Below are 12,500 nucleotides of genomic sequence, written 5' to 3'. Positions count from 1 at the left end.
CTACAACTTTAAACAGGTTTAAATTTAATTTGGGGTCCCAGATTTTCCATGTAAACTTTTGCGCCCCTTTGTAGGTCACTATTGTTCTGGATTTTATTGCTTATCGTTTGCTGTTAATTTATTTAATGAAGCCAGTGAAAACATTTACAGCATGCGGTGAGGACAGAATAAAGGCACATTTGTGAGGAGGGAGTGGGCGCGTGATGCTTTTGTCTTAAGACCCGAACCGGAATCTCAGATATGTTGTTTTAACATCTGCGAGACTGGAAAACAGAATATGAAACGCCGGTTCACGACTCTGAATGGGAGCCCCAGCTGCTTGGCCCTAATAAGAAATGGTGGGGAAGCATTTCCATCCAGAGCCGAGCGGAATAACAGCCCTTCCCATAATGCTCCATTATACAGCCGGAGGAGAGGAAGGATACGTCGAAGTTCCTCAGCAGCTGAACAGACGGAGAGACACTCTCGTACAGTACAGCTGTAGCTTTTTCTTCATTTTCTTCTCTTTCTCCTCGTTTCAATGCTCGTTTCTTTCCCTCTGAGAAAGAAATTTGTTGTCTTTGTGCATTTTTTGAAAGACCTCATTTTTTTGTGTGCGTTTCCTTGAGAAAGATGGAGTTCAAGTGACGCATGGAAAACATAACCGTCTTTAAGAGAGCTCAACGAAGCTTCAGTCCTCAGCACGAGGATATTTTTAAATCCTTATCAGTACTATTCAGAAAAATAAGATGATAAAATGTTCTCGCGCTCCAGGCGTGGCAGAGCGGTGTAGGCAGGAATTAGCCATGCAGATAGCGGTATTAATTTCACCAGCATTACGCTTGAAGGTAAAGCAGCTCAATGATGCGTGCAATGACATCATCTTTATGATATCATGGATATATATAGATATTTCTTTAACTACACTCTTTAATTATAACTTTTCAGATTTTAACTTTTTTTTTAATTTTACTTAATTTTTTTATCTTATTAAAATGCCACATTTTTAAGGTATTGTTGATTAATGATAAAACTTAAAATTAAAATATTAAGTTAATTAATAACTTTTTAAAGTGTTTTTTTATGTATAGGTTTTCTTGTTTTATGATTGTCCCAGACAGATTGTCAACCTTAAGCTGTGACAGTCTATTAATATTAATTAATTATTGTTATTATAATTATTATAAAATATGCACATTTTGTTATTATTTATGTATTTATGTATGTATTTATTTATTTTTAAACTATTATAAGATATACCATTTCAGTATTTATTGTGGTAAAATTATGTATACAAATATTAAATATATATATACTTCAAAAAAGTATACCTAATTTGCCATGTTATTACTTAGATAAATAAATATTATTATAAATGTAAAATAAAAATAATAAATCTAAAAATAATGAATCTAAAAATATTTATATATTTATTTTTATGTTTATAATATAGACATATTTTATTTATATTTATTATTTTTATTTTTATAATTATTTATGTAAGTAATAACATGGCAAATTATGTATACTTTTTTTGACGTGTATTTATTCATATCTATTAATATTAAATGTTATTCATTATTATTATTATTTTAAAAATATTATATTGATGTAAACAAATAGTGAAATGACAACTGCAGTATTTATTTTGAGGAAATTATACGGAAATATATAATCATATAAAAAGTAAAAAAAAAAAAAACAGGGTAAGCTACTTATATATTTTATTAAATTAATTAGATGTGTATTATTACTATTTTAATTTATTTATGTATTTATATTTCATCAAATAAGCCATTTCAGTATTTATTGTGGGAAAATTATGCATGCATAAAATATATAAATATTTTAAAGTAAAAATTTAAAAAAAGTAAAAACGGGGTAAGTTAGTTATACTTCTTTAACATTTAATTAGATGTATGTTATTAAATAAAATTAGATTATTATTATTTTTTTAAAGCTTTTATCAAATAAGCTGTTTTAGTATTTATTGTGGGAAAATTATGTATACATATTTAAATATCTAAATTTATTTATTTCTAAAAAGTGAAAAGAGGGTCAATTGTATATACTTTTTTATGTAATAAAAGTATGTATACATTTATATATTATATTTAATATTTATATTATGTATGCAAATAATAAATATAATTATATAAAAAGTAAAAACAAAGTAAGTTATTTATACATAATTACATTAATTAGATGTATATTATTATATGAAATTAGATTATTATTTATTTTTGATTTATTTAGACATTTTAGTATTTATTGTGCAAAAATTATGTATACATATTAAATAACTAAATATTTAAAGTAAAATTTCTAAAAAGTAAAAAGTGTAAATTATGTATACTTTTATTACATAAGTAGTAATACATTTATATTTATGTTATGTTTTATATTTAATATATATTTATTTTATATTATTCGTTATTCATAATTATTATTATTTTTATTGCAGTATTAATTATATATAATATACAATTATATAAAATAAAAACAAGGTTTTTCATTACATGAATACATTTTATTACATGATTTAAATGTTATTAATCGCTTACCATTAATCGCTTGCAAACAGAATATTTATTTGTTGTAAATTGTACATTTAATATTGTTCAATTAGGATTTATAAAATACTAGCAATGAAATTAGGCTTACTAAGACAAATGATTCTGCGGTTTGACTAAATGTTTAATGTTCTGGAAAGATGTTCTGGAAATGGCTTGTTTTGGTCAGAAAAAATGGCAGATTTCATCCTTTGATGTGTGTATGTTTACTACTACATCCTGTTGCTAAAGAAATGAAATGAACTAGTGCAAATAAAGTGTTGTATTTTCTTTGTAAGTCTCGTAGTTGAAGAAACACCCATATGCATTAGCACAAGGCATCATCTGGAGTGTTGTCTCTCTGTTCAGCTCAGTTCTGGACGGTTCCCAGAGTTTCAGGGAGGCACTGTAAACACGAGTGTGGAACTAGATTAATAGCGTCTCCCTCTTTCACCGTCACACTCCCACAAAAGACTCGCTCATGTGTTAAAGCTCCGCCGTTGAACTCTAGACGTCGATATTCGTGTTAAGAACTGAAGGGATCTTCTTCACGTTAAAGCTTCAGACGGCCCTCAACTGATTGATCAGGCCTCGTGCTGATTCAAAGCTTTTCTTTATGCTGAGGTCATAAACGGATAGATTGGGCATATTAATCTGAAAGCAGGGGTTTACTTGAAGAGATTGAGCGTTCATGACTGTGAATGATTGCTCATTGCGTTGTGTCATATGTCACTATTCAAACCTGGTGTTAATGTATTTCCAGTGAGCAATTATGCTTTTTTATTTTATTTTATTCTATTTTAAAATCATACTTAAGGCATCAATCTAGGTCCAAACAATCTGAAAACATTTTATTTTATTTTATAATTTTTTTAAATTAAATTTTATTTATTTTTTTGTTTTGTTTTGTTGTGCAATTTATTAGTATGTATTTCACTGTAAGGTCATTGGACATGGGAAGTAAATAAGGTCAGTTTAATTTAATTTTATTTAATTTTATTATTTATATTTATTTATTTATTATCATCATTTATTTATTTTTATTATCTTTATCTTTATTTATTTTTATTATTTTTATTATTTATTTATTAATTTTTTTTGTTGTGGAATTTCTTACTATTTGTTTCAATTTGTCTCAATTAAATTTAATTATATATAATGTTTTTGTTTTTTTTTCACTGTAAGGTCATAGGACATTTACTAAGGAAGTAAAAGTCTATTTTATTTATTATTATTATTATTATTATTATTATTATTATTTATATATATAAGGTCAATTTTTTTATTTTATTATTTACAATTTTTATTTATTATTATTATTGTTATTATTATTTATTTATTTTTATTTATTATTATTTTCAGTATTATTTTATGTATTTTTATTTATTTGTTATTATTATTATTATTATTATTATTATTGTAATTTATTTTTATTTATTTTATTTCTTTATATTTTTATTTTATTTTATTTTAAAATCATACTTAAGGCATCAATCTAGGGCCAAACAATCTGAAACATTTTTATTTTATTTTATCATTTTTTAAATTAAATTTTATTTATTTTTTTGTTTTGTTGTGCAATTTATTAGTATTTGTTTCACTGTAAGGTCATGGGACATTTTCTAAGGAAGTAAATAAGGTCTATTTTATTTATTTTTATTATTATTATTGTTGTTATTATTATTAATTTATTTTTATACTTTTTATTTAGTTGTATTTATTTTTGGTTTTTATTTGGTTGTATTTATTTGTTTCACTGTAAGGTCAAGGGACATTTACTAAGTAAACAAGGTAATTTTATTTTATTATTTACCACTTTTATTTATTATTATTGTTATTATCATTATTTTTATTATTATTATAATTTATTTTTATTTATTACTTAATGTATTATTATTATCATAATTTATTTATTTTTTACATATTTTATTTCATTTTATTTTATTTTATTTTCCCGCCAAACAGATTTAGTATGTACAGTAGATACACAATCCCCTCTGCACTTCATGAAATAAGAAATGTGAATGAATCTCCAAGAGTCAATAATTCATAACCTACACTGACCGCTGGAGTCTGTGGATTTGAATATTTCATTTGCAGCAGGTGCACAGATAGGTGAGAGAGCGTATTTGCTCGCAAAATGGCCCGCTGCCACTCGGAGCCCTCCGATGTGTGTCAGTAAAAGGTCTGTGAATGCCAAGTTTTCAGAGCGGTGTCATTATTTACCATCCTGCTCTTGGAATTGCAGCGGTAATGCAGCCATTTCATTGGAGAGAAAGAGAGAGAGAAAGAGATATGAAGCCTTTCATTTATCTAACGTTGTACTCATCCATCAAACACTGACAGTCCAAAACACAGCGTTCCTGACGGAATATACTGAGCGTGCACAAAAATCACTTTCCTTGTGTTTCCTATGTGCTTTTGAACTTTCTATTTATCAAAGAATACTGGAAAAATGTATCACGAAATATTAAACAGCACCTGTTTTCAACACTGATAATAATAATAAGAAATGTTTCTTGAGGCTCAAATCAGCATGTTAGAATGATTTCTGAAGGATCATGTGACACTAAAGACTGGAGTCATGATGCTGAAAATTCTAAAATATTTTCCAATTGTAGATGGGAATAAAATTTCACAATATTATTGTTTGTACTATATTTCTGAACAAATAAATGCGGCATTGTTGAGCATAACCTTTTACTTAACCATAACTTTTGATAGAAAATATGCTGTATTTTGATGTTTAAAAAGAAATTTTTATTTTTTATTTTTTAACGTTTACATTTTTAGCTTTTGAATATGTTTTGTGATATTTGAATATCCAAACTGGTGTTTTGAGCATGGGTCACATTACTTGTGTCGCAAAACCTAATTGGATGTATTCAGATGTTTACATCTATCATTTAAATGTCAAATTTTAGTTATCAATAATATTATTTTTATTAATTATTGTTGTATATATTGATATTGTGATGTTCCTGTCAGTTAGTTTGCAGTTAATCGCTAGCTGAGATGGTTCAATTGTAGGGAATGGGTCATATGACTTGCTAAAAGATCGCTAAACCTGATTGGATGGCTGTTAAATAGAAATTTTAAGGCACCAAGCACAGTAAAATCATACTTAAGACATCAATCTAGGGCCAAACAATCTGCGACATTTTTATTTTATTTGATGTATTTTTTTAAATTATTTTTTATAAAAAAAAATTAAAATAAAATTGTATTTATTTTTTTGTTTTGTTGTACAATTTCTTAGTATTTGTTTCATTGTAGAAAGTAAATAATGTCCATTTTATTTTTATTTTATTATTTTATGTATAATTTTTATTTAGTTATTTTTATTTTATTATTATTAATTTATTTTTATATTTTATTTTATATATTTTTATTTAATTGTTTATTTTATTTATTTTATTTAATTGTTTATTTTGTTTTGTTGTTCAATTTCTTTTTAGTATTTGTTTGACTGTAAGGCCATGGGGAATTTGATATAGAAGTAAATAAGGACTCTTTTATTTTATTTTATTTTATTTTTTATTATATTTATTATCTTATTTTGTAGTTTTTTAAAAATATTATTTTATTGTATTTTATTTATTTATTTATTTATATAAATAAATATTTATTTGTTTATTTGTATTTATTTTTTGTGGAGTTTCTTAGTATTTCTTTCACTGTAAGGGCATTACATAATATAATAATAATAAAAAAAAAAAAAAATAAAAAAAAAAATATATATATATATAATTATTATTTATATATATATATAATTATTATTTATATATATATATATATATAATTATTATTTATATAAATATATATAATTATTATTTATATAAATATTTATTATATAAATAATAAAATATTTATATATATTTATATTATTGTAATATATATATTTATTATTATTTTAGTAAAGTTTTTAGCATTTTTTTTTCCCACTAAGTCCATGGGACATTAATGAAATTAATTTCTTATTTCTTCTTTTTGTTGTTCTTCTTCTTGTTCTTCTTCTTATTTAATTCAAGTTTGATTTTTGTTTTAGTTTTGTTGTGCAGTCTAGGTTCTTATTTGTTTCACTGTAAGGCCATGGGCCATTTACTAAGGAAGCCAATAAGGTCTATTTCGATCATGTTGTCAATCAGATGTCTGGACTGGATTATAAAACCGTACATTTATGCATAGCTATGTGGCGGAATAAATTAACATGGGCCAACAGACTACACCTCACCCACCCGTCCTGACTTACTGACGCAATACACACACACAGAGAGTACCGAAGAGCCATCAGCTACTCCGCACTTGAAAGCCAAGCCGTGTCCCTTTTGGGTGGGTGTGTTTTTTCCGCGGCTCTTGTTTTTCTCACTCTAAACTCTAATCTTGCCAGTGATCAAAGGCGATTACAACTCCATGGAATGAGCATTTATAGAGCTTCTATAGGCGGTTTTCCAAAACAACTGCTTTTGGGTTTGGGCTTCTTTTTTTTTTTTCTTCTGCGTCTTAAGTAAGCCAATCATTGGGACTGCGACAGCCCACACCAACTTTGATCCACAAACCGCTCTTTAAGATTTAATATATTCATGTTATTTCTGTCCTAGACCTCCCACTCTCTCCAACTCCCATCATCATTTATATAAGCTGGTGTTTTTGGGAGCTGATTCATTTTTCTAATACGGCTGTCCTGCATGGCGAGGGTGTTTCCCCCTTGCGAATCTTCGCATCTGCAGCGCTTATATTACTGTCCCCTGGACATCTCGTTCTTTTATGAGTTTTCCCTGCGCTGTTTTATGATATTTTCTTTCCTCCGCGTGAGCTGACTGTGCCGTTTGGCTGCATTACTCCGTCTCCGCTGCGCCCGTCTGTAAGGAAAAGCCTGGATGTTTGAAAGTGTTTACAAGCAGTTGAACTTGTTTGTGTGGTTCAGATGGATGACGAGAGCTTTAACTGAGGGCATGTGTTGAGAACTGCTGTAACTACTGTGTTTGAGGGCTAAAAGAGATTCTACTTGGTCCTGTAGGGAGTATAACCAATGGCAGGGCATGGGTCACATTACTCAAATCACTAAACCTGATTGAATGGCTGCTAAATAGAAATATTAGGGCACCAAACACAGTAAAATCAAATTTAAGGCATCAATCTAGGGCCATAAAGTCTGAAAAAAGTCATTAATTCATTAATTCCTTCATTTATTCAAAGAAACCTTTATTTATATAACATATTTTTATATTTTTAAAATTTGATGTATTAAATGTTTAAATGTATTGAAATATATTTAAATGTTTATATTTATTTATTTACTTATTTATTTTTTGGGATTCATTGATAATATGTGACCCTGGACCACAAAACCAATCTTAAGTCGCTGGGGTTTGTTTGTAGCAATAGCCAAAAATACATTGCATGGGTCAAAATTTTTGATTTTTCTTTTATGCCAAAAATCATTGAGAAATTAAGTAAAGTTCATGTTCCATGAAGATTTTTTGTAAAATTCTTACTGTAAACATATCAAAATGTAATTTTTGATTTGTAATATGCATTGTTAAGAACCTAATTTGTACAACTTTAAAGGTGATTTTCTCAGTCTTTTAGATTTTTTTGCATCCTCAGATTTCTGATTTCAAATAGATGTATCTCAGTCAAATATTGTCCAATCCTAACAAACCATACATCAATAGAAAGCTTATTTATTGAGCTTTCATATGATGTATAAATCTCAGTTTTGTCAAATTTAACCTTATGACTGGTTTTGTGGTCCAGGGTCACATATAACATATGTGACCCTATTAGTAGCACGGGTATATTTGTAGCAATAGCCAACAATACATTGTATGTGTCCAAATTTTCTATTTTTTATGCCAATAATCATTAGGGTATTAAGTAAAGATCAGGTTTTAGTTATAAAACCTACCAGAAATATAATAAAACTTAATTTTTAATTAGTAATATGCATTGCTAAGAACCTCATATGGACAACTTTAAAGGCAACTTTTTGCACCCTCAGATTCCAGATTTTCAAAAAGTTGTATCTCGACCCAATATCGTCCTATCCTAACAAACCACACATAAATGGAAAGCTTATTTGTGACCCTGGACCACAACCCTGGACTCTGGTAAATTTTTCGAAATTGAGATTTATATGAATAAATAAGCTTTCCATTGATGTATGGTTTGTAAGAATAGGACAATGAGATACATCTTTGAAAATCTGGAATCTAAGGGTGCAAAAAAATCTAAATATTGAGGAAATTGCCTTTAAAGTTGTCTAAATGAAGTTCTTAACCATGCATATTACTAATCAAAAACTAAGTTTTGATATATTTACGGTAGGATATTTACAAAATATCTTCATGGAAGATGATCTTTACTGAATATCCTAATGATTTTTGGCGATAATTTTGACCCATACAATGGAATTTTAGCTATTGCTACAAAAAAGCGTGCTACTTAAGACTGGTTTTGTGGTGGTTTGATGTATAAATCTCAATTTTAAAAAATTGACCCTTCTGACTGGTTTTGTGGTCTAGGATCAGATATTTCAGTGATATCTGTCGAGTGACAGGTGTTTTATCTGTTCTATTCCTAAAAATAAATTATTTAGAAATATTCATGTCCATAAATCAAAGTGATTTGACTAGCAGAACTGATCTGTTTTTTTTTTTTTTATTCTGTGGTAGTGTTATGGTATCGTCAGTTTCATGTTTGTCATGTGTTTCAGGTGAGTCGTCTGCCTGTGGAGAGCTGTTCGCAGTACAGCAGCTGTAAGACGTGTCTGGGCTCGGGAGATCCTCACTGCGGCTGGTGTGTCCTGCATAACAAGTAAGTCAATGTCATTCCTCTTACACAGAGCAGAACAGTTATTCTGCACACTGAAATGTACTTGCTATGTCTTGGGAGATAAATTCTTTAAAAAGCATTACATGGTGTTTAAGAGATCGGTGCTTATTGTACATTCAAATGTGAATATATATGAAAGGTTTTGTGACATTTTTGAATGTGACTACAGACTTCATAAAACTGCTTGATGTGTGATTAGCTGCTGATTAGTTAATCAGTTCCTGGGAAGGGACATTCTCATTTTAGTGAGCAGATTAAATTTTGGTTAAATTTTTCAAGGAGAGACTGTAAAATTTAAAGAATTAGTTAACTTCCAGAATAAAAATGTCCTGATAATTCACTCACCCCCAAGATGTTCATGTCTTCCTTTCTTCAGTCGAAAAGAAATAAAGGTTTTTGATTAAAACATTCCTGGATTTTTCTCCATATAGTGGTCTTCAGTGGGGATCATCAGGTTAAAGGTTCAAATTGCAGTTTCAATGCAGCTACAAAGGGCTCTACTTGATCCCAGCCGAGGAATAAAATTATTATCTAGTGAAACAAAATTAAAAATTCTCTACTTTTTAACCAAAAATGCTTGTTTTGCTTTACAAAAAAGGCATGATAAGTAAAATTATCAGGATTTTTTTATTCTGGAAGTAAACTAATCCTTTAAATCTGAATACCACTCTTTTAAGTTTTAGGTTAAAGGTTTGAAGCTGTGGTTATTTGATTACAAATGCAGTAAAACAATAATATATAATTGAAATATCATTACAATGTAAAAAAAAAAAAAAAAAAACCATGATATATTTTAAAATGTAATTTATTGCTGTGATGCAAAGCTGAATTTTCAGCATCATTACTTCTTGAGTCTTGAGTGTCACATAATTCTTTCAGAAATCAATCTAATATGTTGGTTTGCTGCTCAAGAAACATTTAGTTAAAAACAGTTTTTCTGCTTCATATCTTCATATCATTTTTTCATAATTCTAGTTATAATAGTAGTGTACATGAGCTTTTTTTTTATATTTTAAGAGTATGATAACATAAAACTGACCTCAAAAAAAGCCTAAGTTGTTGTAATATTTCAGCTTCAAACATCCGATCGCAACTATTAATTTTGCAATTGTACATTGTTAAAGTAGAATTACATCAGTATTTGTGTAGAAAATGTGCACTATTGAAGTATCTGTGCGGAGTGTGGAAGCTGAAATGTAGCGTGCTTACTGCATGACAGATGGAGGCGCCAGTGCGGTCACTTGCACTTTTAAAATACTCCATTTTTGGTCATACAGATAAAAGTAATACATTTTTCAAATCTGTAAATGCTTTGTTTATTTGTGTGCACTCAGAATAACAACGAAACATTGCACTTTTGTAAAATAATGAAAGCATAAAGGATGCGCTTTCTGCCGTCTCTGTCTCTGTGAACTTGAGTGCAAAATCTTGTGTATACTTGCCTTTCGGACATGAAGAATATGTCTACTTTCAAATGAACCAATTCGAATGGAAAACAAATATTCTCAGATTATGTAACAGACACATGCACTACTGCGGAGATGACAAGTCAGTATTGCCGTCTTTATTTCTTTATTTATTTTTTGTTCTAAAAACAAAGGAAGCTCTTGTTTATCAATAAATTATTAAAATGTTAATGCAGCCTACTTGCTTCATAATCATTTCTTATGCCGCTGCGCTGTGGCAAGCTTTTTTTGCTTGCGCTGGAGCGCTTATTAGGCTATGTAGGCAATTAAAGGCTCATTATTATGATTTATATGGTTTATTAATAAACGTGCGACTAATAGTTGACTAATGTTTAACATAAATGACTACTAGTCGACCAGAAAAATCTTTAGTCGAGGACAGCCCTAGAGTTTTCGTTCATTACAAACGTGCCTGTACTTCGTCAGCTTCCACTCGGGATTCACTTATAAACTCCTTAAGACACCTCAGGGAATTCTGGAGCCTTGCCAGCCAATCAGAGCACTGCGTCGCTGGTGGCTGCCATTTCAACTACCTCATGCAGGACTTGGCAGGTGACAGGCCTCCCCACATGTTCACTAGTCTTTTTTTTTTCCGCTCCCGTCATTTCTGTCTCTTACCTCCGGTTGATCCCCAGGCAGCAGCTGGTCATGGGGGCCGGTTACTGCCGTCAGGAAGTGTCTGGCTATTGCTGGCTTACCGCCACCCCGCGCTGCCTATCCGCTGTCATCAGGGCTTTCTGCTCCCTCCTGTACTGGATGAACTCCCGTCAGAGAGTGGGCTGCATTCAGTCAAAGCCGGGGGAGGAAGAGCATGTGTGATCGCCGAACACGCTCTTTAATTTATGGAGTGTTTGCTGGAAAGAGATGGGAAAGGTTTTGACATAAGTGTGTGCGCGTCGACCGGTCGAGATCGCGCCATGGGGGCGGCGAGGCCTCAGGGTACGGATTGTCATTGGAAGATTCGACAGAAACGGAAAAACATTTTCTTTTCATCTGAGGAATCTGTAGTAAGAGGGACCTTACGGGTTCGGTTACACAAATTGGAACCAGAGTCAGCGGTCGAAGCATTTTCGAGGTTTTGACAGTGGCGTATAGACGCAGATAAAGTTATCCAGAGGTGATAAAACGGCTTTGTTCTGCCTTCCAGTAGTACTGTGAAGACCATTATCGAGTTTTACACGTCTACGATTTCCTTCAATTTCACTTTATTGTTGGAATTTCTTCCAAAAATTGTCTTGCATCCTATTTGCGTTTACTGTCTAACATTAATTCACAACAATACACATTACACAATACAATACATTCACAGACATACATGTCAATACAAATCCATCTACTGTTCAAATACTTAAGCACCCTCCATTTCTCCGAATATTACTGCCTACTTTGACCCCCAGTTCTGGTTAATTAGTTTTACTGACTGATGAACAAAAGATTTCCGTAATCTATTCGTTCTAGCATATGGTACCCTCAGTCTTCTATTTGATGGCAAAAGTTATAATATGGGAACAATCAGACATAATTTTACGTGTCAAAGACAGCATTTTTTTCTTATACAACTCATGAAAACTTGGCTCAAGCCTTTGACCCACAGTCTTAGAACATTGGATACATCTTTGATGAATAACATTTAAAAAAAAAAAAAAAAAAAAAAAAAAATATATAT

At 30.0% G+C, this 12,500-nt stretch overlaps 1 protein-coding gene across 1 annotated transcript in view; it reads left to right on the top strand.

The window, feature by feature from the left end:
• Positions 1–12,500, top strand: part of plxna3 (plexin A3) — a 199,168-nt gene that overhangs the window by 68,501 nt on the left and 118,167 nt on the right. Inside the window, exon 4 of the mRNA XM_073819872.1 lies at positions 9,250–9,350. Coding sequence (XP_073675973.1) covers positions 9,250–9,350 — 101 coding nt within the window. The remainder of the gene's footprint in view (positions 1–9,249; positions 9,351–12,500) is intronic.

This window comes from Garra rufa, chromosome 15 (assembly GCF_049309525.1).
Source record: "Garra rufa chromosome 15, GarRuf1.0, whole genome shotgun sequence".
Lineage (NCBI taxonomy): Eukaryota > Metazoa > Chordata > Actinopteri > Cypriniformes > Cyprinidae > Garra > Garra rufa.
This window is presented reverse-complemented; position numbering and strand designations above follow the sequence as displayed.